At 58.9% G+C, this 27,331-nt stretch overlaps 13 protein-coding genes across 13 annotated transcripts; 6 read left to right on the top strand and 7 right to left on the bottom strand.

Annotated features, from left to right (window-relative positions):
- Positions 1 to 371: 371 nt before the first annotated feature.
- EHS24_005472 (uncharacterized protein) lies at positions 372 to 1,452 on the top strand (the record flags this gene model as incomplete). The annotated part of the gene is made up of 2 exons (XM_028620995.1): positions 372 to 599; positions 661 to 1,452. The coding sequence occupies 2 exons, from the start codon at positions 372 to 374 to the stop codon at positions 1,450 to 1,452; spliced, it is 1,020 nt and encodes a 339-aa protein (XP_028471734.1).
- A 697-nt stretch (positions 1,453 to 2,149) lies between these two features.
- EHS24_005471 (uncharacterized protein) lies at positions 2,150 to 3,766 on the bottom strand (the record flags this gene model as incomplete). Its single annotated transcript, XM_028620994.1, has 5 exons — positions 2,150 to 2,498; positions 2,546 to 2,959; positions 3,023 to 3,196; positions 3,239 to 3,355; positions 3,402 to 3,766. The coding sequence occupies 5 exons, from the start codon at positions 3,764 to 3,766 to the stop codon at positions 2,150 to 2,152; spliced, it is 1,419 nt and encodes a 472-aa protein (XP_028471733.1).
- Positions 3,767 to 4,736: 970 nt separating this feature from the next.
- EHS24_005470 (uncharacterized protein) lies at positions 4,737 to 5,198 on the bottom strand (the record flags this gene model as incomplete). Its single annotated transcript, XM_028620993.1, has 1 exon — positions 4,737 to 5,198. The coding sequence occupies one exon, from the start codon at positions 5,196 to 5,198 to the stop codon at positions 4,737 to 4,739; it is 462 nt and encodes a 153-aa protein (XP_028471732.1).
- Positions 5,199 to 7,045: 1,847 nt separating this feature from the next.
- On the bottom strand, positions 7,046 to 7,628 carry EHS24_005469 (uncharacterized protein; the record flags this gene model as incomplete). Its single annotated transcript, XM_028620992.1, has 3 exons — positions 7,046 to 7,216; positions 7,255 to 7,521; positions 7,572 to 7,628. The coding sequence occupies 3 exons, from the start codon at positions 7,626 to 7,628 to the stop codon at positions 7,046 to 7,048; spliced, it is 495 nt and encodes a 164-aa protein (XP_028471731.1).
- Positions 7,629 to 8,321: 693 nt separating this feature from the next.
- EHS24_005468 (uncharacterized protein) lies at positions 8,322 to 9,370 on the top strand (the record flags this gene model as incomplete). The annotated part of the gene is made up of 3 exons (XM_028620991.1): positions 8,322 to 8,400; positions 8,571 to 8,707; positions 8,768 to 9,370. 3 exons carry the CDS (start codon positions 8,322 to 8,324, stop codon positions 9,368 to 9,370), a joined length of 819 nt encoding a protein of 272 aa, XP_028471730.1.
- Positions 9,371 to 9,788: 418 nt separating this feature from the next.
- Positions 9,789 to 11,325, bottom strand: EHS24_005467 (uncharacterized protein; the record flags this gene model as incomplete). Its single annotated transcript, XM_028620990.1, has 3 exons — positions 9,789 to 10,013; positions 10,062 to 10,246; positions 10,293 to 11,325. 3 exons carry the CDS (start codon positions 11,323 to 11,325, stop codon positions 9,789 to 9,791), a joined length of 1,443 nt encoding a protein of 480 aa, XP_028471729.1.
- A 258-nt stretch (positions 11,326 to 11,583) lies between these two features.
- On the bottom strand, positions 11,584 to 13,197 carry HTS1 (Cytoplasmic and mitochondrial histidine tRNA synthetase; the record flags this gene model as incomplete). Its single annotated transcript, XM_028620989.1, has 1 exon — positions 11,584 to 13,197. The coding sequence occupies one exon, from the start codon at positions 13,195 to 13,197 to the stop codon at positions 11,584 to 11,586; it is 1,614 nt and encodes a 537-aa protein (XP_028471728.1).
- A 358-nt stretch (positions 13,198 to 13,555) lies between these two features.
- EHS24_005465 (uncharacterized protein) lies at positions 13,556 to 15,894 on the top strand (the record flags this gene model as incomplete). The annotated part of the gene is made up of 3 exons (XM_028620988.1): positions 13,556 to 13,579; positions 13,623 to 15,790; positions 15,837 to 15,894. The coding sequence occupies 3 exons, from the start codon at positions 13,556 to 13,558 to the stop codon at positions 15,892 to 15,894; spliced, it is 2,250 nt and encodes a 749-aa protein (XP_028471727.1).
- A 176-nt stretch (positions 15,895 to 16,070) lies between these two features.
- EHS24_005464 (uncharacterized protein) lies at positions 16,071 to 17,234 on the bottom strand (the record flags this gene model as incomplete). The annotated part of the gene is made up of 2 exons (XM_028620987.1): positions 16,071 to 16,517; positions 16,575 to 17,234. The coding sequence occupies 2 exons, from the start codon at positions 17,232 to 17,234 to the stop codon at positions 16,071 to 16,073; spliced, it is 1,107 nt and encodes a 368-aa protein (XP_028471726.1).
- Positions 17,235 to 18,060: 826 nt separating this feature from the next.
- Positions 18,061 to 19,898, bottom strand: INO1 (Myo-inositol-1-phosphate synthase; the record flags this gene model as incomplete). Its single annotated transcript, XM_028620986.1, has 3 exons — positions 18,061 to 19,474; positions 19,554 to 19,635; positions 19,700 to 19,898. 3 exons carry the CDS (start codon positions 19,896 to 19,898, stop codon positions 18,061 to 18,063), a joined length of 1,695 nt encoding a protein of 564 aa, XP_028471725.1.
- A 2,669-nt stretch (positions 19,899 to 22,567) lies between these two features.
- Positions 22,568 to 23,107, top strand: EHS24_005462 (uncharacterized protein; the record flags this gene model as incomplete). Its single annotated transcript, XM_028620985.1, has 1 exon — positions 22,568 to 23,107. The coding sequence occupies one exon, from the start codon at positions 22,568 to 22,570 to the stop codon at positions 23,105 to 23,107; it is 540 nt and encodes a 179-aa protein (XP_028471724.1).
- A 338-nt stretch (positions 23,108 to 23,445) lies between these two features.
- EHS24_005461 (uncharacterized protein) lies at positions 23,446 to 24,669 on the top strand (the record flags this gene model as incomplete). Its single annotated transcript, XM_028620984.1, has 3 exons — positions 23,446 to 23,649; positions 23,723 to 23,864; positions 23,906 to 24,669. 3 exons carry the CDS (start codon positions 23,446 to 23,448, stop codon positions 24,667 to 24,669), a joined length of 1,110 nt encoding a protein of 369 aa, XP_028471723.1.
- Positions 24,670 to 25,168: 499 nt separating this feature from the next.
- On the top strand, positions 25,169 to 26,612 carry EHS24_005460 (uncharacterized protein; the record flags this gene model as incomplete). The annotated part of the gene is made up of 2 exons (XM_028620983.1): positions 25,169 to 26,284; positions 26,322 to 26,612. The coding sequence occupies 2 exons, from the start codon at positions 25,169 to 25,171 to the stop codon at positions 26,610 to 26,612; spliced, it is 1,407 nt and encodes a 468-aa protein (XP_028471722.1).
- Positions 26,613 to 27,331: the final 719 nt, after the last annotated feature.

Genomic DNA, 27,331 nt, shown 5'->3' with positions numbered 1-27,331 from the left:
GATCTTCTTTTTCGGCCTTTTGCTAAATCCTCTTTGCATAAGGGGCCTGAATATCCGGTGCGAGATGCATGATTCGGTAGGCATGTAAGTGACAATGCTCTTGTTCAAGACCCCAGGCTCGCGGCCAGCCGGTGCTGAATCCGCCACATCCTGTTCTCCCGGGGCAGAAGGTTGGAGGCCGCCGCCGACCGCGTTACGTGGCAAGCTGGGTGGCAGACCATCGCGCCCCCATTTATATGCAAGTCACCTCCACCTCCACCCCACCATCCTGCCTTCTCTCCCCATCCCACTCACCACCTTCAAAATTCTCGCCATCAAGGCACCCCTCCCCTCCCTCTGACAATGGGAGCAATTCCATGTGAGTGTTGGGCATGTCGTACCCAGTTCTGAACCCCCTTAGGGCTACGGACTTCTCTTCTGACGACATCAGCGTCGTCACCATCGACGCGACCAACATCGTCCAGCTCGAGAAGATCGACATGACCATGACCATGGCAGAACTGGGCCGAGCCGACGAGTTGGCGGCCGCTGTTGATGAGTGGAACAAGGCGTGGGTGAACAAGGCGTACGATGGCTGCCATCAGGACATCAAGAACGTGGTAAGTGGAACAGATTCCGTTTTAGTGGCCATCACCTTAGTCTCATCGCTGACTGAAACAGGCTTTCTCCGTCCTTCCCCGCATCAAGCTCTTTCTTTCGGAGGACTCGCGCGGTTTGTTCGTCTTCGACGCTGCCACAGGATTCGTCAAGAAGTCGTTCCCGTTCGGCTCGTCGATGCGCGACGTGTTCCTCAAGACCACGCATGTGGGCCATGACGGTCAAGAGCACCAGCTGCTCGACAAGTCCTACACGATCATGCTCCACGCCGGAGGTGCGGCTGTCCGCAAGGACCACGAGACGTTGCGTGACGACCCCACACGCAACGCCCTCCCCTTCAACAACGTTATCGCAGCTGCCAGGCGTGCCAGGGGCCTGCATGCTGTCGGTCTGTACCTCCGCGTGTACGAGTTCTTTGGAATGCTTCTGCTGTATCTGGGTCTCTCCATCGACATGGGGACACGCCAGTACAGCCATGACCGCGATGGCGTCAACGAACTCATCCGTGAGTTCTGCGCGGCCCAGGGCGTCAGCGGTGCCGACTGGAGCGCCATTGTGTATTGCCACTTTGGCAACCGCAACTTCACGGACATGCCCCCACCTGTTCTGGCATCCATGGAGAACCTCGTTGTTGGCGGCGGTCGCTTCACTAGCCGTCTGAACAAGATGCAAGTCAACGTGGTGAACACGTACTTCCGTCTCCTCCCCCGCGCCCTCACATCGACCAGCGGACTCACCGCCCCGCGTAGGGACGACCTCCTCGCCACTTGGAGTATCCTGTTCCACGAGTACAAGGATATGGGCCAGCAGTGGCGCGACGCAAACGTGTTCGGGGCGGTGCCCAGCTCCCACTAGTGGCCACTGCCTCGCCACAGCCAGTGAGCCACCGGCTCCTCACCTCTTGCCCCCCCCCCCCCCCCCCTCGTAGCAGGCCACACCAAGCCCAGGGTCCGCGCCGCTGCCCTTATACGCGACCTGTTCGGCACGAGGGCACAGGTGGTCGACGAGCGCTACTAACAGAAGCTCAAGGACCTGCGCAACGAAAAGCCCCATCCTGACTTTGCCGTTTCCTGTGGTCATTACCACGGACAACAAGAGGCCATACGCTTGGTGGACACAGGTCACCCTCATTTTTCTTGGAAGCATGTCCCTGTACCCGGAGCCGACAACCCCCGAGGCCCGTGGAGCACGTCCTCGGGGTCAATACATATTGGCCGTATCGTGCTTCACCGCACCAGACTGTAACTTTGTACACTTGCTTTTACCTGCAGCAATTGATTCGTTGGACGATTGACCTCTCCCAGGAATGAACAACTTTGACTTCGGTGGTTTGCTGTAAAGTGGGGTAATGCGGGGATTTTCGATTATTGCTGAATTTTGCGATATTTTCCGAATGGTTTAACGATGTGACTTGTGGTGTGTCTTCAGCGATCAGCGAGTTAGGGAGCCACGTCTTGAACACTCCACCCAGGAGGCGCATAGGGTAGTGTAGGAACATATTTTTATTTACATTTGTCACATTACATACAGTATGGCTAGTCGAGGGGAATAATCAAGTAGTCTTTGCTTTGCCCTTGCCCTTCTCATCCTTCTCATCATCGGCGTTCTCTGAGTCTTCAGCAACAGCCGTCCTACGAAGGGCTCCATATCCCATACCCATTACCTGCTCCCTTGTCAACATGCGCCCCTCATCTTCCATCGTCTGATACATTTGCGCCAGACGCGGACGAAGTACTTCCACGTTCATACGCCGCCAGCGGTCAAGATTGGTGTTGATGAGGTGCTTCAACGTTTCGGGATGGTACTGGGGCAGTAAATTGTGAATGAATCCGAGCCGTCCTTCGAAGGCTGTTGGTCCAAGCTCAATGTAGAATGCATCGAGAAGCTGGAGCTCGTGTTCGCTGAAGCCACTGCATGGGTCAGTACTAGAAGTACATGGCTCGCTGACAGCTGGTCGTGGGAAGGGGCGGTACCATGGTGGCTGGAGAGATGGTCCTCTTGCTCGTGGAGGTCGCTCGTGCTGTTAAGGCTACAGTCTCTGCAAGCTGTGTGTGGTTGGCGTTCATGTTGCTCCATCCACTGTCTGTTATGATGGGTGACAGGGCAGTCAACATGACGGCAGGTTATGGATGGCGGAGGTTGTTGAGTACTCTTGCGGGAGACAAGGCCTGACAGGTCGTTGGGCATGACGCCATCTTTACAGATGTGACGAAGAGAGTGTTGCTGGACAAGGTGGCCCATCAATGCCGTCGGAGAGAGGTCGTGCTCATTGCAGGATGTGAAAGGGCATGATACGGTCTTGTCGTCCTCCATAACGGCAATGTGTTGGGCGGTGTGCAGGCCTTGTTCCTTCTGGTCGGAACTGCCGGTCAACTTGGCGCCCAAAGGGAGTCATTATGAAGCGGCTAAGCAGCCTGAGACTCACAAGGTGCGAAGGCGATCAAAAGCAAAGAGCGTCGTATCCCCCAGACAGAAGGGACAGAGTCGCCTCATGGGGATAGACCCGTCACAGCACTGGGAGTCTTGAAGCAGGGTCGGCACAAGAGGAAGATGAGAGCGCATGTGATCGTTTTGCAAGGCGGTGGAACGACCAAATACCCTGCACGTCAGTACGCAACCAACGCTATGGGAGATAACATACCACTGGTGGCAGAACTCGCAGTACCGGACCACCGTCAAGGGCATGTCGTGACCTGTGTAGGACAGGAATCCATGAGAGCGCTCGAGGTGCTGCTCAGCCAAGGGCCGTTCGTGCAGTCTAGCAAATGAGTTAATCGTCATTGAGCACTGACTGTAGAACATACTGAACACCGAAAACTCCATGAATTGTCTTGATGCCACAGACAAAGCCATTCTTGCTCGTAGCGGTGGCACAGTGCTTCGCAAGGTGCCATGCTAGATCGTCGACATTCTGGAAGGGTCCGTCTTCGCAGTCGACAAATGGGCAACGAGACACATTGGTAATCTTGGTGTACTCGATGTGGAAGAGCGCGGCCAGGTTGCGGCGTGCATGGAGGAGGATGTGGCCTGGGTTGGCCGCCGCACCTTTCAAAGGACAGCCCCTCAATGGGCACCGACCGATGTTGGGGTGTAGTCCAACCCGTGAGCCGGCTGGTGGAAGTCCAACCGGGAATTGCGGTGGCGGTAGGAGCTCGGGGACCAAGCCCATCGTGCGCACTCGCTCGTAAGGCTTGCACTGACAGGTGATTTCCATTTGAAGGGGAGTAAGGAGGAGGCAGGTGAATGGGTTGAGTGTGAGTGCAAAAGGAAGTTATGTTGTGGACGTCGTGGAGTTGTTGTGTGTGGGCTAGCCATACCCGCCACCCGCTGCGCACCCTCCCACTTCTTGTGCGCCCTTTGAACTCCACACGCTCCACTTCTCACACCTCCTTTGCCCCTTGCTGTCCCCTGTTCCACAGCTCCACACTTCTGCTCTTCTTTTCACACTTCTGCTCTTCTTTTCACATTTCACACGCCCTTGGTGTCCTTTGTCGTTCCGCTCGACCTGCTTTTTCGCCACTTCCTACCCTCGTCCCATCGACCACGACAATGGTTAGCCCCAGCCCTTAGGGTAGTCAAGTACGAGCTGAACGCCCCGTGGCGGTGCAAAGATGCAGATAACAGAAGGCGCTTGTGTGAGCGCCCCAACACGCGCCCGTCGTGGAGACACGCGACACGAGTGGGCACCGCGCACCGCACAGGCGCACAGGCGCACAGAGATGCAAGAACGAGACTTATGCCCGCTGCTGTGACCACTGCCAGTCTGACAAGCACCTGCTCGATGACGACCCCTGTGGTTGCGACCCCACTTTTGTTTGGTACAGCGCTCCCTCCTACAGCCTGAACAGGACGGTACCCACTTTGACAACCTTTGCCGCTACTCAAGACAGACATACCAGCCGAGGACAACAACGCGCAGACTCAGACTTTGAACGGCCGAATGTGACAACGACTCCATTAATAACAGCTTGCGCGCGATTGTGACATCCAGACTGTGTACAGCTATGCATCAAGCAGACCCGTGCTGCCATTGAGATCCATTGTTCTATGGACATATACTACCTGCTTCGTTTCTTTTGGCCTGGCCTGTCAAGGAGGGAGCGCGACGCTCAAGATGCTGGCCTGCTTGTTGCGTTCGCCTACTGAGGCTTGCTGGTTGGCGAAAGTGCCGCTGTGTCGTTCACATCGGGCCCACTCGTCGTAGGCTCGCTTAGATCTGCAGATTGTGCCGCCTGTCTCCGGAAGTCCGCCAAGGAGGGCAAGCTGCCTAAGCAGATTGACAGCGTATCCTGGGCAGCATTCACCACGGCCACCTGCGAATCCGACAGCCGCTGGCATCCAGGGGGCCTGGGAATGTCGGGCGTGTCATTCTTGGGAGACTGGGGAGCCGGAAGCGCAGCATTGGGAGCCGGGAGCGCAGCGTTGGGAGCCGGCAGCGCAGCATTGGGAGCCAGCAGCGCAGCATTGGGAGCTGGAAGAGGAGCGTTGGGAGCCGGAAGAGGAGCGTTGGGTACTGAAGGGTCGCCCAATTGCTTCATGTACTGGACGGCACTGTCAAAGCGGCCCATGTTCACTGATCCCTGGAAGTCCGTCCTGGGCATGGTGTACAGGAAGCCGTTTTCGCCGTCACAGGGACAGGAATCCTGGCAGTGGCACTCCTGCGTTTGGGTTGACGGGCCCGCACAAGTCGAGGAAATACACAAGCACGATGAGGCGCCACCATGGACGCTGATGTGGAAGACGACGCTTTCAGGGGAAAAGTCATCATCGACCTCAGCGACCTTGAGCAGGATGTGCCCACGATCTTCGGTGGCTTGGTGCAGGAGAGGGAGGTGAGGTCGGTGCCGTTCACGGTTCCGAGCCGTTCATGATTTTTGCGAGCTGCGTTTCCTGTTGAGGTAAGCCTAGCTGTCATTGTTCTCCGACACATCCTCATGTCTACCTTCTGCGACTTGCGGGTCCTCTTCCGTTTCCACACGCGTTGAGGTCGGGCAGGAGGGATGGCGTCGATCAGCCTCTTTTGTTGCTCCAGTTGCTGTTCTTGGTACTGGACACGAGCCCTGAGACCAGCTACCCTCATAAAAGCTACCATGACTTCTATAGACACCTTTACCGTCGTGGGTGGTCGCTGATCACACCATACGGGTGGCCACGGTTGGGGTCGGGAGCCACTTGCGGCGTCGTCTGTCACTTGCGACTGGGGGGGTTCGGCGGGAGGGTGCTGGCTGTCTGTTTCCATAGTGAATGATGATTGGTGGAGATATTAGAGGTGAAAACAAGATGAAGACGTTGAGGTAGTGGGCGAGGAAGAGAAAGAGAAAAGCTGATCGCTGAGTCTGGCCAAGCGGCGGGGGGCGCCTGTTGGCCTGTTGAGCCGCACACAAAACTACGCCCACTCATCCGCACTGACGGCACCTGCTCTTCCCACCTGGCCACCTTCTGTCCAATGCTCCAAGGACTGCGCAGTTCGTCTGGACGCCCTTTCGTCGTGCTGGCCGTCGTCATGCTCCAAGCTCGACGTCTTATGTGCTATCGTCATCGCCATCTGGAAACAGGTGGGCCTGGTCCATCTTGGCTAGAGCTAGCAGCTAGCTAGCAACTCGTTGTGCCTTGTGTTGGGCCTGGGAAGCGGGCGTACAGAGGAAGCCATCATGCGACATGCGCAGGGGACGCCGTAACCAGTACATACCTCCTTGCTCGTGAGTGTCGCGGAGAGGTTTGGTCTTCACCTACTCTCCCATTCGTTTCGCCACCTGCCAACACTACTCCCTTTCTTTCACCATGACCATGAACGCCTCTGACCTTATCGACTGCATGGCTGTCCTGAACGCAGAACAAATGCAGCCTGTGATCGACGCTTTCAGGAAACAGCTCGAACCTGAAGCTGCCGACCTGGACCGTCGTCAGCAAGTTCTCGACGAGCGTGCGCACTCCAACGCCCACCACCACCGTGTCTTGTCTGATCCTGGACCCTCTCAGAGTATCCATGGCACGTCTGCAAGCATTCCCCACAAGACCGAAATCGCGTTCGTCGTGTAACGTGCACCTAAGACTACCTAGTGACAAGGTCTCCATCGCGATGAGGATTGGACGAGGTTGGTCATGAAACTTGCGGTTTCCAAAGTGCGCAAACACAACGGCCTTCCAAGCCGGGTGGTGTTCATCGTTGAGGGCACGCACCAGATGCACAGATGGTTGACGCCTTTGGGGCTGTGGCCGGTTTGACGTCCTGCAATGTCGACCGAGATTCCGAGATACTTGTACAGGATACCGTTGATAATGACCCAGCGAATGTAGAGGCCTGTGACGTTTCGGGCAAGCTTAGCAGCCGAACCCTTTGACAAAATCTCGTCCAGGGGCAGACAGTCCAATCCGTTGTCGACCATTTTCTGGTATGCTTGACATACGACAGCAGGGGCATTGTCGAGCAATATAGCGTGCACCGCAACTAAGAGCTGCATTGGTTTTTCCCCAAGTCGATGTACTTGTCCAAAAACATGTCCCGGAGCGAAGAACCAAAGCGGCTCGTCTTGCGGAGGAAGTTGTTGTCATCGAGGGCAAAAATGCCATTACCATCGGCCACAAGAAATTTGAAGATCATAGCGGAGGAGAGGACAGCCTGTCGGTGAGCTGGCTGTATGTACTATATGGACGCACCAGATTGATGATGGCATCTTGGCACCTCTCGAGACGGTCCTTGATGTAGTCTTCGCAGTGGCGGTCCATTAGGGTCGCGACCGTCGGCGTCGCCGCAGCCGGCTGTTCGTCGACTGGACACATGTCGGCAATGTTGCTTTTGTTCAGAGGCACCTCATCATCTTCGTCGTCGTCGTCCAAGTGCATCTGCAGAACGGTTTCGGGCTCTTCATCTTCATCAAAGTTGTCGGAAAGAACGGACAAGGACGATGACGGGGTGCGCTCCTTCTTCGCAGGGTTGGGTTCAGCCAGGGAGAGCTTGGTCGGCTTGATGTCACCCCCTTCATTGGATCATTGGAGGAGGAAGACAGCTTTCGCTTGTGGGTAGCAGACATGATTTAGGCAAACGTATATGTTTGTGTGTGAACTGCAACGGCAAGAGAACGTCAACCAAATGCATCCAGCACGACGTCGACGACGACGACCAACAAGGTCCATCAACCACCAGGGGGCACACGGCGAACACTCCACGAGGACAGAAGCAAGCAGGAGGTCTGTGAGTCCAAGCAGGAGGTCTGTGAGTCGGTGGTCCGTGATGAGGAGGCTCAACCGTGAAAGAGTCAAGCTACCGCACGAGTGTTTCCCGGATCGGGAACGTGGTATTGGGGGACGCGATGCGCTGTTGGCGTTGTTACATGGCATGCGCAGCGTAGTGACGGAAGTACGCCGTCCTTTGGGATACTGTCGCCTGTGTTCTTTTGGGTACAATGCGAGAGACGTAGGAGACTGTGGTATGACGATGACTTTGGCCGCCTACCCGTTTTGTGTGGCAGAAGGTGCTTGGGCACGCAAGTGACCCATGCGTGCTCGACTAGACTGTCCAGACCTGTGGAGCGGGCGCACTCGTGAATTCTAGCTGCTTCACAACCTGCCAGAGGCCATAGGGCGCAGCTGTTGCTTCTCATCCGCCAAGTGTGCGGCGTGGCATGTAAGTGCTGCCCGCGTCCCCATCGATCTCCCCATCTCCCTGGAACGCTCTTCCCCCTCCGTACTTGTCCTCCATCATAATCCTTCACGAATCATGAACTATGAGTAGAACAACAGCGTCTAGTTCACAGTTCATTGGTTTCAGTTTGTCTGTGGGTCGCTCAACCCAAGACAGCCGTGGTGCGCTTGTATTTACATGGGCTGACGGATAGTCATCTCAAATAATCAGTCCCGCCAACCTAGCTCACGTAAAAGACATTATGGTGTTGGCCCAAACGGATCAAAAGCTCTCCGACCGCGAGAGGGACATTGAGCGCCGCGAGGCTCTGCACGCTGCACGTGTTGCCAAGCTCCCTACACCCCCATTACTCCAGCGAGTCTCACGGTATCCCCAACGACAGCAGCGCCGCCCCCCAACATCACCAGAACAGCCCAAACCAACCTTCCCGTCGGTACCTCAACGTCGGCTCGTGTTATCGGTCAGAGTGTGAGTCTCCTCACTGGGTTTGAGTAAGAGCTGACTTTCTAGTCTGCCCCCATTGTCTAGTGGCAGTCATGGGTGAACACGGCCGTTGAGGTATGTGAATGTCACACGTCTTGTGCTGACCGACAGCGCGTGGTCGCGCAAGGCAGCTACGTCTGCCGGATCGTGGCTGAGGAGGGACAGGATCGGATCAACTTCCCACTGCGCCACAAGGGTGCAGGAGAAACACTGATGTTTGGCCTCAAAACCTACAAAGTGCCCCTCGCAGCGGAGACCACCACTTTCCACGTCCACAAGAAAGACGGCGACAACATGACGTACCTATACGACGTGTCCCGCGGAGACTTCCAGGCTACCACCACCACTACTGGCACCGACATGAGGGTCGTGTTCGATACCCTGGTCAACTACTTGAATGATTTGCGCAACGCAATCCAAGCTACCAGCACAGCCCGGCCACCTCCCTTCATCGCCTCTGCCTTTGGAACGGCCCCGCATGAACCTTCCAGGCGCAAGAGGGCCGCCTTGAATCAGGCTTCACAGCAGGTGTTGCCGCCCCCCACCCCTCCTCCACAAGCTAGCTCGACTCCCCCCTCTGGCTACCGTTGCTCGACGAGGGCCGCGAGCAAGCAAGCAAGGAGTCAAATTGGTACATATCCTGTATAACACGTCCCACTCTGACGAGGAATAGGTATCATCCTTGTATACAGCTTCTGACATTATCATGACGTCGCTGGCGGTGGCTCGTGTGCTGGCTGGATATGTCTTTTGTCTTTACAAAGATCTTTTCCCAGGCCCCCTGTACTGTACTGCATATAGTGGTCTGCACATATGTATCTGGGTCTGTACAAAGATGACCCTGAAGCAACATCATCCCATTGTAACATTGGGAAGAGCTATTCGCTACTGGCTGGGACACCTGCACATGATCACACAGCAACTCTTTGATCTGGTATCTGATATCGAACGGCATCGTGTGTGCATATCATGTCGCTAAATCTCTATCAACAGCCACGTTTTAACTTGTCTCGCAGCCACCATGGGCGCCGAGCCAACAACCATGCTGCAGCGCCACATCCTAATCTCATTCGGTATTCTGAGGAACAAGCACAGCTACAACAGACCCATTCGGCCCATGCAACCCAATAGAGAGCGCAAACGGCGCTGGCGAGCTGTCGCGGACAATTTCAGGTTTCGGAGACCCGGAATGGCCCAAGGGTGAGCTCGTGCGTGGCACTGGTGAGCCGGTACGGTCGCCGAGGGAAGGAGGCGTCTCGCCCATCGGCCCAATGTCCTCGTTGGTGAGGGGCTCCCGGATATCAGCGGAGACACGCAAAGGAGTGGGGGAGAAACTTACAGCTGTAAACGAAAGCTCGGGGATGGGGTTGGTTCGCTTGGCCTCTGCAAGCCGGTCATAGGGGCTGGCAAGCACCTCGGTCCCGTCCAGGCTCATGCGGGGTTGGTGGAGAAAGAGGTGGGCTGCGAGGCGCTGCATCTCCTCGGGAGCGGTGGCACTAGGGACTTCGGCCACTTGACCGCCATCTGCAAAACGTTTGCTCAGCAAAGCTGCCTGCTATGAAAGACTTACTGCTCGTTCGGGACCACATAAGCCCAACGTCCTGGTCACCCGATACCTGGATGCGCTGCAGCGCATCCCACGCAGACAGGAGCTGGTCCTCAAACTCGACCACGGACGCCGTGTGTCCGTCAAACCCGCGGATAGCGTCGATGCGATAGCCGTTGAAGACGTCAAAGTAGCCTCCGTCAGAGGAAATGTAGGAATCGAGACTGCTGCTGTGTTGTGATGAATAGACCGAGTCCAAGCTCTGTGCGACGCTGTCACGAGGCTCGTGGTGGGGGTAGTTGTAGTGGATGTGTTGCTGCTCTGTGGGAGACTCGACAACTTGGGATGGCGCATGGCAGTTGTAGCAGTAGGGATCGGGACAGTGCTCGCGGTCATGAAAAGTCTCGACGTGCTGGTGGCCGTGATCGTGCTGGCAGTCTCGCGCGTTGACCCGTTGTTGGTACGCGCGGTACTCTTCCGCGTGATATGGGTAATGCTTGTGAATGGTTTCGTGGATTGGGCGGTGGCAGGTACATTCGCAAGGCCGACCGTCACGCGTAATCGAGGGCGTGGTGCGGGGGGCCAGTCCCGATGGCGGCGGTTGGACCGGGGACGGCGAGGGGCGCTGCGGGGATCGGGGCGGAAGGGGTGGGGGAACCGAAGGCTGGGGCGTGTGTGTAATTCCTTGGGAAGCCCGACAGTCCGACTTGAGCAAGTCAAGGACACCATTGGGAGTCGGGTGAGGAGTCGGAGCGTGAACTGTTTGGTATGGCGGTGTGTACTTGGGAGCCTGGACCGGTGGGGTGAGAGCAGGAGGGAGTGATGGCGGGATAGGCGTAGGGGTACGCGGGGGGTCGTCGTACCGCAGGCGAGGGAGAGTCTCGTCCTCCTCCCAATCATAGGTGCTGTCACGAGTGGGAGTGCGGCCTGGCTTGCAAGGTGGAGGCGAGCTGGCGACGTCCATAGAGGGTGGACTCTGCGTCCTGAGAGGCGGGGGTGAAGGCAGGAACTGTGCCAGGTGAGCCGGGTCCATCGGTACAGATGGTGAGTAGAACATGGTACCGAGGGTGAGTGGTCGATGGGAAAATGGGGCAAGACAGTTATATGTCACCCCAACAACGCGCCCCTGCACACTCATGATGTCAGTATTGGTCAGTCGTTCCCCCTCCTCTCTACGGCAGATTGTGCATGATATAACCCCTCTACTCGCCACGGCCGTCTCGGGCGTCTGCGGCGCCTCGGTGCCACACGCCGTGGCGTTCTCAAAGATCCTCGTCGAGACAATGTCTCGTCTCAGGACAAAAACACTACCACTCTAGAGGCGCTGCTTGAGGTACTCGACGACCTTGTCAATCTCGACCTCCTCGCCGTTGTCCTGGCCGGCCTCGCGCTCGACACCCTGCTCCTTGATGCGAACGATACCCTTGGCGAGCTCGGCGGGGGCAAGGATGGCGACGTAGCGAACCTGGTCGTTGTCGGCGACAGCCCACTGGGCGGGGGCCTTGGGCTTGGCCTTGTACATGAACTCGGCCTTGATGCCGGCGTCCCAGAGCTGCTTGGCAAACTTCATGCGCTCGGGGAGGAGACCACCACCGAGAGCCATGACGTACACCTGGGTCTCCTTGGAGCGGGGCTTGGCGGCCTCGGCGCGACGGCGCTGCTCGAGGATGGCGTACACGCGCTCGACACCGATCGAGACGCCGACACAGGGGACGAGCTCGGAACGCTTCGAACCAGCAGCCTCGGCGAACATGTTGACGAGGTTGTCGTAGCGACCACCGGCGGCGATCGAGCCGACACCCACGGCGCTCTCGTCGACACCGTCCTCGTTGACGACCTTGGCGGCCTTCTTGCCCTTGGTCTTGGCGTCGCCCTCGGCGGCAGCGGCAGCAGGCGCGGCGGGGGCCGAGCCGTCGGTGACAGCCTCGTAGATGATACCAGTGTAGTAGTCCAGACCACGAGCGAGGGACATGTCAAAGCTAAAGCGGCCGAGGATGCCGTAGCAGTTCTCAAGGTAGTCGAAGAGGATGGCCATGTCGTCGAGACCGGCCTTGGCCGAGGGGATAGAGTTGAGCTTCTCGTCGCCCTGGAGCCTGGCAAGGACCTCGCGGCCCTCACCCTTGATGCCGACGTACTCGCCAATGCGGTCGGCGATGACGGGGTCCAGACCCTTCTCGACGGTCATCTCCTTCTTGACGTCGGCCCACGGCAGCTTGTCGAGCTTGTCAACAGCCGACGAAATGGCACGAATCTTGTCGGCGGGGACACCAGCGAGCTCAAAGATACCGTCAAGGATCTTGCGGTGGTTGATCTTGATGGTAAAGTCACCAATCTCGAGCTGCTCGAGGCACTCGGTCAGGATGAGCATGATCTCGGCGTCGGGGACCATGGCGTCGTAGTTGCCGGCAATGTCAAAGTCGCACTGGTAGAATTCACGCATGCGGCCCTTGGACATGACGGGCTGGTCGCGACGGTACACCTTGGCAATGTGGTAACGCTTCATCGAGGTGATACCGTTCATGGCGACGTAACGGGCAAAGGGAACAGTCAGGTCGTAGCGGAGCGAGCAGAGCTCGCCGCCCTGGTCCTGGAGGTCGTAAATGAGCTTGGAGTCCTCGCCGTACTTGCCGGCGAGAATGTCCTTGAGCTCAAAGACGGGAGTGTCGATGGTCTCAGCGCCGTGGGTGGTGAAGATGTTCTCAAGGGTGTTAAAGATCTTCTTGCGGAGCAGAGCGGCAGCGGGCTTGTGGTCGAGGGTACCCTTTGGCACCTTGAGCTGGAAGCCGGCAGGACCGTCCTTCTTGTCCTTGGTCTGCTGAGCCTTGAGGGCCTTCATCTCGTCAACCTCCTTGCTGGCATCCTGCTTGGCGACCTTGAGGGCCTTGATCTTCTCCTGCAGCTCCTTGATACGGTCGTCGACGGGGGACATGGTGGGAGTGGATGTGGGTGTGGTGTAGAGCCGAAGGCGTGGAAGGGTGGTGGGAGCGAGCGAGAAAGGCAGAGAGGTGGTTAAAAGTCGTCTAGAGCTTCGCACAAGCATACAGCTGCCCTAGTGATGGCCGAGGTTTGCGCGTTGTGTGTGTATGTTGTTGTTCGAGTCAAATGATGCTCTCTTGGCCCAGTGATCGTCAGAAAACTCGGAAGATGACCCAACCTTTGGGTGTGGGTGTAATTTTGCTTCCGTCGTTCCTTTCCACCCCTCACACTCGGATCCGCCTGTACAGGTTAGAAGAAAGTCGTCGACGAGAGGGCCTCTTGTAACAATCCCTCTCCCCCACACAATCACCATGACAGCCATTGCGAGGGACATTGTGGGTCAAATACAACGTCGTGCTTCCGCTGACCACCTTTTAGCGCAAAACCTTCCCTGGTACCGACGATGTGGTCGTGAGCTACATCGCTGGTCTGGCGGACGACGAGGACGAGGAGGTCGATGACATTGTCGAGATGACCCGCGGCATGCTCCAGGCTGGACCATCCAGCAGCGACAACAAGGCCCTGGACGATTTTATGAACCGTCTTGTCGAGTACCTCGAGTCGCAGTCGTCCAAGCGCGTTCGCCGCACGACCCAGGCCACTCGTCTCGACAAGACTGTCCACATGCGCTCCCAGCAAATGTCGGCCACCATTGCCATGTCTGGTACGGTCGACCTCGACTCGGTCAACAAGGGCCAGGCTTCGCGTGTCGACATGGCCAAGCTGGCCAAGGCTGAGGCCAAGCTCAAGGCCAAACTCGAGAAGCGTGCCCGCCGTTCGCTTTACGAAGGCTCCAAGCTTATCGAGGCCCAGAAGAAGCAGCAGACGTACGAGGAAATGTTCATGAAGGTCAACCCGCTCGACCTGTCGGGTGCTGCCAAGGGCAAGTCCAAGGACATCCACCTCACCAACATCGACGTCTCGTTTGCTTCCAACCGTATCCTCGCCGGTGCTACCCTTACCATGGCCCACGGCCGCAGGTACGGTCTCATTGGTCGTAACGGTGTGGGTAAGTCGACCCTTCTGCGTCACATTGCGCTCCGTGAGGTGCCCATCCCCACGCACATTTCGGTTCTCTATGTCGAGCAGGAGATTGTCGGTGACGACACCACGGCCATCAACACGGTCCTCAAGGCCGACGTCTGGCGTCACAAGTTGATGCAGGACGAGATCGAGGTCAACGCCAGGCTCCAGCAGATGGAGAAGGAGCCCCTCCCTGCCGACGCCCCCGAGGCTGTCAAGACCGAGTTTGCACGCGAGCAGGACGACCTGTCGGTTCGTCTTGGTGACATTCAAAAGAACTTGGTCGACATGGAGGCCGAGACGGGTCCTGCCCGTGCCGGTGCCCTTCTTGCCGGTCTCGGTTTCTCCGAGGAGGACCAGCAGCGTCCTACTTCGTCATTCTCTGGTGGTTGGCGTATGCGTCTCGCGCTCGCCCGTGCGCTCTTTGTCAAGCCCGACCTTCTCATGCTCGACGAGCCTTCCAACATGTTGGATCTCAACGCCATTGCGTGGCTCGAAGACTACCTCCAGACGTGGCCTGGTACCATTCTCGTTGTCTCGCACGACCGCGCGTTCCTCGACGCCGTCGCGACCGACATTGTGCACCAGCACTCGCAGCGCCTCGACTACTACAAGGGCAACTTTACCAACTTTTACGCCACCAAGCAGGAGCGTGCGCTTGCCCAGAAGAAGGAGTACGAGACCCAGCTCGCCTACCGCCAGCACCTGCAGGCGTACATCGACCGTTGGCGTTACAACGCCAACCGTGCCCCACAGGCCCAGTCGCGTATCAAGATTCTCGAAAAGCTCCCCGAGCTCGAGCCTCCCGAGGAGGAAGACGCCAGCGAGCGTTTCCGTTTCCCCGACCCGGAGAAGATTTCGCCCCCTCTCCTGCAGCTCGACGAGGTTACCTTTGGATACACTCCCCAGAAGATCATCCTTGGCGGCGTCAACGTCGATGTTGGCCTCGACTCGCGCATGGCCATCATCGGTCCCAACGGTGCGGGTAAGTCGACGCTCATCAAGCTCCTCACCGGCAACATCCAGCCGCAGAAGGGTACCGCGACGCACAACTCGCGCTGTCGCATTGCCTACTTTACCCAGCACCACGTCGACCAGCTCGACCTGACCATGACCTCGGTGCAGTTCCTGCAGCAAAAGTTCCCCGGAAAGACCGAGCAAGAGTACCGCTCCCACCTGGGCCAGTTTGGTATCACGGGTCTCACTGGTCTGCAGCGTATCGGCACCTTGTCCGGAGGTCAAAAGTCGCGTGTGTCGTTTGCCGTCCTGTCCATGCTCCGCCCGCATATCCTGCTCCTCGACGAGCCCACGAACCACCTCGACGCAGAGGGTCTCGATGGCCTCGCCGAGGCCGTCAAGGCGTTCAAGGGCGGTGTCATCCTCATCTCGCACGACGAGCGCTTCATCAACGCCACCGCCGACCAGCTCTGGGTGTGTGCCGAGGGCACGCTCTCAAAGTTCAAGGGCGACGTCGCCGCGTACAAGAGTCTTATTGTCAACCAGCTCAGGGCAAAGCTCAGGCCGTGAGCGTGAGCGTGACTGTGGAGTTGGATTTAGTCGTGTCTGCAGCATCTTATTGGATCAATCTGGCGTAGATGGTGGCATGTGTCTATGGTACTGGTACTGACTCCTTCTGACGAGTGGTGGGGGTTCCGTTCCGACGGGATTGGTTGTTGGTTATTTTGGCTATCCGTTCTTCGTCTACTGTTTTACAGACTAATCCGTTGTTGCCTCTCCTGCCAGCTGCGAGACGCACTTCACAGGCATCATCACAGCGCTCGTTTCTGCGAGGCAACGAACCGCCTAGCGCTTCCTGGCTGCAGCCTTGGCGTACCGCTGCGCCCCGCCCGCAGCGGCCCAGTTGGCCGCCGCAGTGGACACGAGAAACTCGTCCATGCTGTGTCCCCAGCCACTGGTCCAGAGCGCAGACTCGGCATCCTGGAGCCTGGCCTGGTGGGACTTGGCCTGGGTCTTGGTGGTTTTGGTCCTGCTGTACTGGTGCTGTGCGGCGTAGCGTGCAGGTGTGGGCGTGAGTGGTTCGTCGTCCAGCTCGTCCGCCTGCTGCCTGGGCTGTGGCTCAGGGGACAGCGAGGGCGTGTTGGAGGCCGACGACGAAGGGTACTGGGCGTATCCGTACGGCAGGGGGTGGTTCTGATACTTTGCCCTTTTGGACGGAGGGAGGAGGCTGGCATGCGTGTTGTCCGGCTCCAGCTCCTGGGTACGCTTGACTGGTGGGGAGAAGAGCATTGCCTGTGGTGGACACGTGAGCCAAGAGCTGAAGGGCAATGAGAGGTGTGAGTCACTTACGCTGACCTGACTCCGCTCTTCCGGGTTGAACATGCTCAAGATGGCCTCAATGTCCACATCGCCTGCGCCCACGCCCACGCCCACGTCGCCACCCGGCGCACCAAGGCCCATCCTTCCGAGCTCCGAGGACATGTGCGCGTCCATCTCCTCGTCCGCCTCGATGCCCATTTCCGACGCGAGGCTCGAACACGTCTCGCTCATACTGTCCTCGGACGTCAGGTCGCCCTCGAGCGGGTCATACAGGCGGTCGGTGTAGAATGCCGAACCGTATGGGCCGTTGTGTGTGCCCTCGATGGGCGAGCCGTTACGGGATCCAGGCATGCCGAGCAGGCCGAGACCCATGGCAACCCCGAGGCTGAGGTTGACGCCGTCGGCCGTTCCGGCGGCACCCGGCCCAGATCCACATCCAGATGCCACACTGCCGCTGCCGCCATACCCGACCATTGGCACGATACCGGCGAGATCAGCCTTCGTGATCCCCAAGTGGGCCGGGACGTTGAGCCACCGCTGCTCGTCCTCGTCCCACACCAGAGTGCGCTGGTATTCGGGGGGGATACGCGCCGCGCCCCATGCGGGCTTGATGGTCTCGTGGAAGGAGGCGTGGCCGACCTCGTGGTGTGTCGAGGCCGTGTGGATCGTGGGGCGGAGGCCGCGGACCATGATGCGTGTGTGGGGGAGGTGTGGGCGGTGTACGTGATGTATGTGTGTCGGTGGTATGCGATGCGCCTGATCTTCTTGGCTTCTTGCTTCTTGCTTCGCTCGAGTCTGGGTCTGGAGAAGCATAAGCCACTTGCGAGTCGGCTCGAATTTTGTACTCGCATTGCCACAACGCGGCCAACACAATGATGGACACACCCCTGCCACCAGGGGCCTGCGCTTGCCCCCGCCCCCATCGCTGCACACTGCAACGGGACCACTGATGCGGTGAGGCATGCTGAACGGTCCTGGCGACGTGTGCGCGCACACATTGTCTGGATCTGGGCCAGAGGGTCACATCCGGAGGTCGCGGACGAGGTGTCATCAGCCAAAAACGTAACAGTGAACGGGTGGGTGCCACGGGGCCACAACGAGCGGACGGTCTGATCCGACTGATCGAGATCCAGCCCCCCCGAGGCCAAACCGCAGTCGCAAAGGGTTAATGTCAAACGCGCTGGGTCCTCTAGTTGTCCAAGCGTCGACTGTCACGACTGGTAATGCCACCCGGGGCCACGGAATGAGAGTCCCAACGGGGCAGTTGGTGCAGCTGGTGATGGGCACTGTCCTATATACTTGCTTCATGTAAATACCTCAAAACCAGACACCTGACGTCGCACGCTGCAACCGCCCATCACCCACCCAAGCACCACGCCGCCGTTGATGCGGTGGCTCCCTATCCCGATCTGTTCGCAGGCATTTGACTGCATCAAAGGACTATCAAGAAAGGCCACTTCCAAAACGAGTGTGAGCGAAAAAGGAAAGTTTACGGAAACCTTGAGGGACCGGGGTCCTACCAGACACGAGTGTCAAGGAGGAGGTCGGCCGAGTGCTCGAGACCAAGGCAGGCCTTGAGGAACTGGTCGAGGCCGTTGCGCTGGCGGTTGAGCGAGTTGACGACGTCGGTGCCAGGCTTGACGAGGGGGGCCTTGAGCATGTAGCTGAGGAGCGAGAGGACCGAGTACAGGGGCTGGAACTCGGGGGCCTCGCCCTCCTTGGGGACCTCGCGGTAGGTGACGCGGGTGAGAAGGTCGGCAAGGATGGCCAGGTCGAAGATGAGCGGCGTGGCAAGGAGCGAGTCCTCGCACTCGTTGAAGATGTTCATGACGTTGCGGCCGCCCATGAGGAGCTCCGAGTAGTACTCGTCAATGGCGCGCTTCGAGTCACCGACAGCGGGGACGTGCTTGATGACGACAATGTGGTCGGGGTGCTCGCCCTTCTTGACAACCTCGCCAGTCTCAGCCGAGAGGTCGGCGGCGGTCTTGAAGAGGACGGGGTTGGCAGCGACCATGTCGTCGACGACCGACGACTTGGAAATCTCCTTGGAGCGGAACTGCCTGGCCGACGAGAGGTTCTTGCCGTCGTTGTTGCCCAGGTGGTTGTACGACGAGATCGAGAGGGGCTTGATACCGGCGTTGACGAGGAACTCGGCAAGGACCGACTTGACCTTGGTCTGGCCCGACTTGAAGTCGTCACCACCGATGAAGGCCTTGTGCTGCTCGGCGAGCTCAATGCAGCCGGGAACAAAGGTGTTCTGGGGCGAGCCGTTGATGAAGGGGTAGCCCTCAAGGATGGTAGCGACGGCAAAGATGGTCGAGGGCGAAACCTCCTCGTGCGAGTTCTTGATGGCGTTGAGGAGGTTCTCGGCCGTGTCGTTGACGCCGGGAATAATGTCGGCGTAACGCTCAGTGTTGGCGGTCCAGAGGACAACAACGTTGTCGAGCTGGTTGGCCTCCTTGAAGTCACGAATGTCCTTGCGGATCTGCTCGAGGTGAGCGAGCTTGTCGTCGCCAGGGATGAGGTTGTCGGCGCGGTCGGCCTGGTTGGCGGCAATAAAGTCCGGGTAGTAGATGGACGGGAGGGGCTTCATGCCCTCCATGTAGGGGACAAGCTGACGCTGGAGGTCATAGTCGAGAACCTTGCCGCGAGCCATGGCCTTGTCAAGGGCAACACCCGAAATGTCCCAACCACCAATGACAAAGTCGTTGGGGTGGACCATGGGGAGCATGTCCGAGATGGGGACGTGGACCTGCTTGCCGGTCTCGGGGTCGACACCAAGCGACACGGTCGAAGCACGGACGAGCGAGCCAATGTAGTTGGGCTGCTGCTCGCCGTTCTTCGTGTGCCACGAGATACCGTGCTTGTTGGCGAGGTTGGTGGCCACGACGGTCGTACCGTTGTTGCCGCCAATGCCAACGAGCATGAGGCTGTTTTCCCTGTCAGCGGAGAAAAACAAACGTGTGTGGGGGTGGCCCTGAGAGATGCTGGGCGCACGGTAGGACTTACCCGACGCGGCCGACGGTGCTCTTGGTGAAGAACTCAAAGTTCTTCTCGGTCTTCTTGACCGTCAACTTCCCATCCGCGGTCTCTGGAGAGGGTGGTCAGCTATTGCATGAAAGAAAGGTCGTATAGCTGGTTGTTTTGTTACTCACTGACCACGTCCGCGCCACGGTCGGTGAACCTAGCCTTGATGCCACCATCCACGTAGGAAGTAGAGTCCGACTCGACCTTGATGAGGCCGCCGGCAGGAGCACGGCGGGCACTCGGGTGCACCTTGGACTGGTCGGCCGACCCGTTAGGGAGGGCAAACGAGTCGTGGTGACCGTTGACGTGAAGAGCAGTCGGGGACATTGTTGGAGAGATTTGAGATTGAGAGGTTCCTGGGGTGGATGATGGCAATTACTGGGATATGAGAGTGGGCGCGGCGGTGTGGGTGATGCCGCTGGGGAGAATCAGCAGTGTTCACGGTGGTTGAGGTGGGTCGAGGGCGCTGCTGGCACGCGACCAGCAGCAGTGAAAGAGAGAGACACGCACCGGTGGGAGTTGTGAGCGCTGCAAAGAGAGTTCGAGAACATAAATTCCTTGCCGTGGGCGAAGGTGAAAGTGGTAGTATGCGCAACGGGTAGAGGTGCGCTGGATGCTTGGGTGCTATAGGAGTGTGTTGGTGGGGAACAACAAAAGAGATGACGGATCGGAGTCCTTTTAAAGACGCAGACTGTGTGGGCCGTACGAGAGCGATGAATGCCAAGGCTGGGGCGGGCGGACGGGCGGACACCCGCGTCTTTGCGCATTCCCTGCGCTGGCCACGACGATGCAGCGGGGGCTATCTTTCTGTGCGCGTGTGCGTGCAATGAGATAGAATATTGCCTGTACGGGATGCATGTGTTCCACCCATCCTGCGCGAGACCACCGCCGCCACCACCCACCCACCCAAACCCACTCGCCGCCTGCCTTGTTCGGGACATGCCGCGTCAGAGAGTGGACCGCGTCGCCCGCGCGCGCTGTATGGGTGGGTGGGCCCTGTTGAACCCTTTGCCCGTCCACGCTGCCCCCCCGCCTACGGCCGCATCTCCCTCTCCCCCAAGGCCTAATACCCACAACCACCACGGTTATCGCGCGCACGCAACATCCATGGGGCCATGAACACAGATATCCTAATGCTGCCAAATACAGTTCTGCCATGGCTCCATGATTTCAAGGCTGACGCGTCGACCTTACGGCATCCCCATCGCGCACCGCTTTTGTTGACACCCAGGTCCCAGGACATGTGATTGTGTGATTTTGGCTCCAGCGGCCAGTGGGATCTGATAATCGTAATCTCTCTCCAGTCCATCATTGATCCAATTCTTCTGTCCTGCTTCCTGGCCCCCCCATACGCCACATAGGGCAACACCGAGCCCCGAGCCCGAGGCAGAGAGGGCTTTCCAGGTGCTGTGGAGCCCTCGAGCCGCGGAGCACCGCCGCAACATCGGGCTCACCACATCAACGTCCGCCGGCCGCCGACGGCCAGTACACGCCGCCCGCTTGTTCGTCGCCGCGCGTCGCCGTGGCCAACGCAACGTGGAAGACGGAGGATGGAGGATGGCGCGCATGGCTCTTCTTTTTTTGGCGGCGTGTATATGCGTGCTCTGGCGTCAGGAGCTGGTCCTGCTAGTCCTGATCTGGGCGCGCCTCGTAAGGAAACCTAGGATCCTAAGCCTGGCCGTTGGGCCTTGGCCACCCCTGCTTCCCCACACTGTTCTGCGATGTTATCTCCGGTAATCGGGGATCGCGAGAGAGTCAGGCGGAGCACCCACGCAATAGCTTTTTTTGACGGATGACGGAACGCAGACGCGTTCCAGGAGGCGGTGTGTCTCAGCGGCAGCCAGTGTCCGCGCGCTGTAACGACCGGCCCACAGGACGGGGGTAGGTTTCGTGGCGAACGAGGCTGGATGGCGCCGCCGAGAGGCGTGCAGGCGAGCCAACTGCAGCTGGACATGGCCGTTTCGGCGACAGGAATGCAAACGCCAGAGAGGATTGTGTGACAAGGTGAACGCATGGGCCAGCCGGCTGGGACAGAACCGCGGCACAGGCTGATACTTTGGTCAAAGCGCCGGCACACTGGCTGCTCGAATGCGATGTAGGTCGTTGCGTCGTCCGGGAAGACGCGTGATACCACTGGTCACTTTGGGCGACGTTGGCCAAAGCCGGTCAGGTAAGCGGCGGCGGTGACTGCGCAGCCTGGAGTAGGCTGGAGTGTGCGGAGAAGAGACCTGGGGCCGACGGAGGCGGGATAGCCCCTGGTTGTGGCCCGGTGGGGGTTGATTCAATGGATGTCTGCTGCATGAGCTGGTGCTTGCCATCCCTGGAACTGGAGCGGTGCCGGCGGTCCGCTCAAGTCAGCAGCTCAGCAGTCCGCCGGGTGGCTGAGAGATCAATATCGACAGCCTTGGGTTGGGGTTGAGCATGAGGGCCAGATGGAAGCATCTAGCGTGTGGGCATGAACGTTCGGACATTGGTGGGTTCCTTCGCCTCATCGCCTGCGTCCAACATCAGATTCTCGTGGTCGTCCTGTGGTCGTCCAAAGTTCAGAAGGAACAGCAGACAACTCGTATCTGGGAGGTTCATCGTTCGTCCCTGGCGCAAGAGCGTGCATTGAAATCAGCCAGAGCGTTCGTTCCAATGTCACCAGCGTCCTGGCACCAAAGCTCGTTGCAAAGCTTCTTAACCCACGTCTCTGTGTACTGGCGAGTTCGTGGACGTCCAGTGCGTGTCTGACACCGCTGGACTATATGAAGCAGTATGGCTTCTTGCCGCAGCATCTTTTGGACGAAACATGGTGTGGAAAGGAGGAAGGTGGACGGCAGGTGTTTTACGAAACCGATTGTTGTGCTGGACCGTGGTACCGTGAGCCGCTGATATGTTTCGTTGTGCTACTCAATTTGCGTCTTCCTTCTCACCATCCAAGTCACTTATCGCGCATCCTTTACGGCCGCATATACAACCCATCTCCATCGCCGCCGCGTATGGCCCCAGTCACAATGGCGCCAGGACTCGACGGCGATGAGCCCTCATTGTGCCGTGCATCCACCAACCCGTCCCTGCCGGCCGATCACAGCAACCAACACACCGCGTACATCACCTTGAGCGATGCATCCAACTCGGACACGATACCCACCACATGGTTCTCGCCAGACATCGCCATCCTGATCGATGACATACGCGCCGAGCGCACGAAACTCGATGACCAAGCTACCTTCCTCGTCGACAGCATGCACTCAATGTGGGTAGCGGTGGATCAAGTGGAGAAGACCCCGACGCGTCCCAAGGTCCAGATCACCCGTCGAGAAGACAATCTCCGCCCTGGTCGTTCACCCTTGGCCGCCAGTCGCTACGAGATCGCGCTCAAGATGCGTGTCATTGCCACTCTGGTCGTCATTGTCGCCACCGCGGGTTCCAGTCGCCACCGTGGTATCGAGACCAAGTGCTGGAAGTCAAGACTTGCAAAGCTACCACCTGGGACTGTGACGCGTATTCTTGAACTCCTCCTTTCGGCCATCACCAGTCTCGATCCGGTATGAGCGTGTGTTGCGCGGTTGTGGACGTTGATCGTCCGTCCGCGGCCGCCTTCTCCCGTCGGCATACCTCTCGCACCGACTGTATCTGCGCTCTCCCGACCTCCTCTCTCCCTCTCCGAACACATAACATTGTCACCTAGCCCTGTCACTCCCACCTAGTTCCTTGTAGACTCTAAACATAGCCTGTCCACGATATACGATGTATCCTGCCTTGCCCACGACCGCCACCACGCCGCGCATCTCCGATCTCCGCCGCTTTTGAATCCTCCTGACGTCACAGTCCCAAACCGCAGCAACATCCACCTTCCCTTCCACTCTCTTCCTCATCTACCTTCTCCGCCATGCCCACACGCGTCGACAAGCTGGAATTTCTCGTCCTCGTCGACAACAGCATTGAGCGCCTCCAAAAGCTGCCGCCGGGCTTCATCCACGAGCTCCCACAACACATCCATGCTCCTGGAGCTGAACGCGACGAGCTGACGGGGCTGCCGCTCACGCGGTTCGCAAACTTCTGCTGTGGCGCGCATGGTCTGAGCATCCTGCTGGTGGGTGTTGCAGCTTAGCTGTGCGGATCCGAGCAATCTCTAAGCTACATCGTGCTGACACCTGACTTTGCAGACCACCACGATCGGGGACAAGTCCTACAAGGTGCTCTTCGATGCCGGGCCAGAACACCTCAGCATCGACCGGAACGTCCAGGCGATGAAGACGGACCTCACGGACGTGGAAGCTATCGTGCTGAGCCACTGGCACGTAGATCGTGAGCTGCGGGTGCTGTGCAGATTAGCTGACACTACGCAGACTCTGGCGGCATTGTGCGCGCACTCGAGATGCGCCAGGAGCAGGCCGCGCGCGCCGGCAAGGCCCTCCCGCCCCTCCCGGTCGACGTCCACCCGGCCAGACCTATTCGGCGCGGCCTCGCCCCGCCGCCCAAGTACATACCCATCACAAACTGGACTGCCGACCCGACGTATGCCGAAATGGCCGCGGCCAACGGCGTGGCCGTGCCCAACGACCAGGCGCACGAGGTCACGAGCGCGGCGGGGGACAGCACGGGAGTCCACGTCTCGGGCGAGATCCCGCGTGTGCACCCGTACGAGCGCGGCCTCGTGGGCGCCGTTACGTGGATGGAAGGAGAGGACGGAGGCGCCGGCGAGTGGATGACCGACGAGCAGATCCGGGACGAGCGATACGTCGCCGTGGACGTAAAGGGCAAGGGCCTGGTCCTGTTCAGCGCCTGCTCCCACGCCGGGATCAGCAATGTCGTCACCGACGCGATGGAACGCTTTGACAGGCCAGTACACATGGTCGTCGGCGGCCTGCACCTCGTCCCCGTGGAAGTGCAGCCCGTGGACGAGACGGTCGATTTCCTCGTGCGCAGGGTGCAGCCGCGTCCGGACTGGGTCCTCCCCTTGCACTGCACGGGTATGGCGCCGCGGGCAAAGCTGGTCAATGCGTTTGGGGAGAAATGCGTGCCTGCTGGAGTGGGTATGAAGGTGGTTGTGGACGGAGATGACGCCCGAGAGGCGGCACTGGACGATGTGGATGTCGGGGTGGTGGCCTAGGTGATGGGGGAGGGGTTGCGGCAGACCTCGTGGGTTGTCTAGGGGAGCAAGCTGTGTACTTCATGCATTGGACTGCTCACTTGCGAAACTACACCAGTCAATCGGCACCAGCAATGGGTAAGGCTTGGCGGCAACTGCCCGCCCCTGTCGGCGTATAACGCAAGTCGGCCTCCACTTGACCGCAGGAGAACGACCGTGCACGCGAGAACACTGCTAAAGCAAAGCACGCAGCTTGGAAGGGTGTGACTCTCTTGGGCATGCTTGCTGACAAACTTGGGGATGCACTTGCTACGCATCAACTGCTGACTCGAGAGCCCGGGTCGACGACGACGACGGCTGCGTCGCTGCTTCGGCGCCACTTTTGCGGGGAAAATGCGTAAATGACTGCGCGGTCTTGACCGACAACGTAACTACGGTAACTTTGTCAGAACCCAACATTAACACCGCCTCTCACCAACCATTCAATGACCATCTAAATCCCCCCATCATCCTCCTGGCCATGCTTGCCAAGCTGAAGAAACGATCGTCGATGTCGGCTGCCCCGGCCGCGCCGCCGCCCCCGCCGCCGCGCCGTGCGGGGACGGTAGGGGCGGTTGGTAGCAGTAGCCCTGCTGGATTATCTGGATCAGGACCGACCTCGACGCGGTCATCTACGGCTCCGACTCCGGCACAGTCTCCTGCTCCACTGCGAGTTCCCTACGCCGCTCGACCAAGCAAGGCATCTGCTCCTCCTGCTCCTTCCACACCTTCTGCACCGCCCTCGCTTCCGCCCAGACGCACCAACACTGTCACCGCTCGTGGGTCAGCGGCATTCCCACCTCCACCACGTGCACCGCAGCTGCCGGCTCGCGCGTCGTCTGTGTCCAGCAGCACCAGGAGCACCCCGCCGCTTCGTGCGGCTGGGTACGAGGCGAGGTCCAAGATGGGATCGGGTTACGAGGCTCGTGAACCACGATTACGGGTTGCGTACCAGACTCGAGACGTCGTTCTCGCTGCTCCCCAGTTGATTCTTCCCACACCATCACCTGGTCTCGAGGCGAGGGAAGACCCGTTCACACCGCCATACACACCCACCGAGTCGCCGTTCGTTCCCCCAACGCCGCCAGGTCGCCCGACACCACCCGAATCGTTGTCCACCATGGCCCCCACACCCGGACGCTCGCCATTCCCCCCTGTTGGCGAGAACCCGGAGGACCAGCTAGAGATTCCGCCACTACGCAGTGTCCACCAGCCGCCGCCGCTGCCTTCTCGCCCGCAACAGGTGGACACGCAGTATCCTCTCTCGCCTTATTCCGAGGAAGAGGAGCCAGACGCGCCGAGCCGTCCACAGCGAGTGCTCAACTTGCCACAGCCATACAACATGACCGAGTCGCTCCGCCGGTTCCAGTTTGCCCTCACGACGGCTTATGACGGCGACGAGCTCGCCGAGTTGCTGCTCAGCACCAAGCCTGCGCAAGTGGGCGACATCCACACGCTGTACGCGGCCGCAGCGTACGCGAACGTGTGGATCGTGCTCGACCGCGAGTTTCTGGAAACCATGCGCCGCGCCGAGAAGCGGTACAATACCGATTTCTGCACCGTCGTCGCCATGATCCATCTGGTGCTCCACCGCCTGGTAAGTTAAGACCGCTTTGCCGACACTAACTTTACAGCCAGTGTACGAGTTTATCGAGACGGAAGAAGACGACGGGTACGATGTCGACCGGCCCGTGTTCCGTGAAGAGCTCGAGGAACGGCCGCACCGTATCCAGAGCACGGCCCGGCGCGGGGGTAAACATATGACAAAGGCAATCTCCAAGCTGCACCGGTCCAGCACGCTCATGGTCCCCCGTGGTGGCGGTTCTGGCGGTTCTGGCGGGGAACTGTCCCATGCGGCCAGTGCGATGGCTACGACGGCGGGAAAGTGGCGCAAGGGCCTCAAAGCCAAGGTCGCGGCGATGTGAGCGAATGGGAGAGGTGTGTGCAGGGAGACGGTAGATGTGTAGAGGACACTGTGGCGATTTATAATCTGGCGTCGTGGCTGTGGCGCGGTGTAAATAACAAATCCCAAACATATAACAATGTACGCATCTGACTCGCATTGGTACCGGGCGAGCAGGCATGACATTGCCGCTACCTGTGGGTAAAGGGCATTGGGCCACTGGTGGGTGAGAGAACGGTAGACGATGAGCACAATGGGTATGACCTTGCCTCTCTCAATTAGATAGAGGATCACCTGCGATCCCATCTTTCTCGGTCCATTTCTCGGTCCATTTTGATGCTGGAGCTATGCAATGTGCACCGTTGGATAGCCTTTCAAAACGTTCACCGTCATCACTGGTGAATACAGAGGACACACCTAAGCGCTTTTAAAAGCACCTCAGTTGCATTTTAGGTAGGCACATCCGTATAGCCGTGCGCCTACCACCCCGCGTAAATAGGCCGGATGGGTCATATACGGCACGTCGACACGGGGGTGTGGTTGGCCATTGGGTGGGACAACTGCCGCGCGTTTACCTCAGTTACATTCACACTCCCTTTCATACTTTCGCCCGTACTGTCTGCAGCAGTATCAGTGCACCTTCGTCGGCCTGCGCTCGTTATGCTCACAGGTGGAGATTCGCAGCCACAACTCGCATCCGCGTTTGTGTCTCGCTCTCGACACAATACTCAGCACAACCAG

This window comes from Apiotrichum porosum (assembly GCF_003942205.1).
Source record: "Apiotrichum porosum strain DSM 27194 chromosome Unknown scaffold_23, whole genome shotgun sequence".
Classification (NCBI taxonomy): Eukaryota; Fungi; Basidiomycota; class Tremellomycetes; order Trichosporonales; family Trichosporonaceae; genus Apiotrichum; species Apiotrichum porosum.
This window is presented reverse-complemented; position numbering and strand designations above follow the sequence as displayed.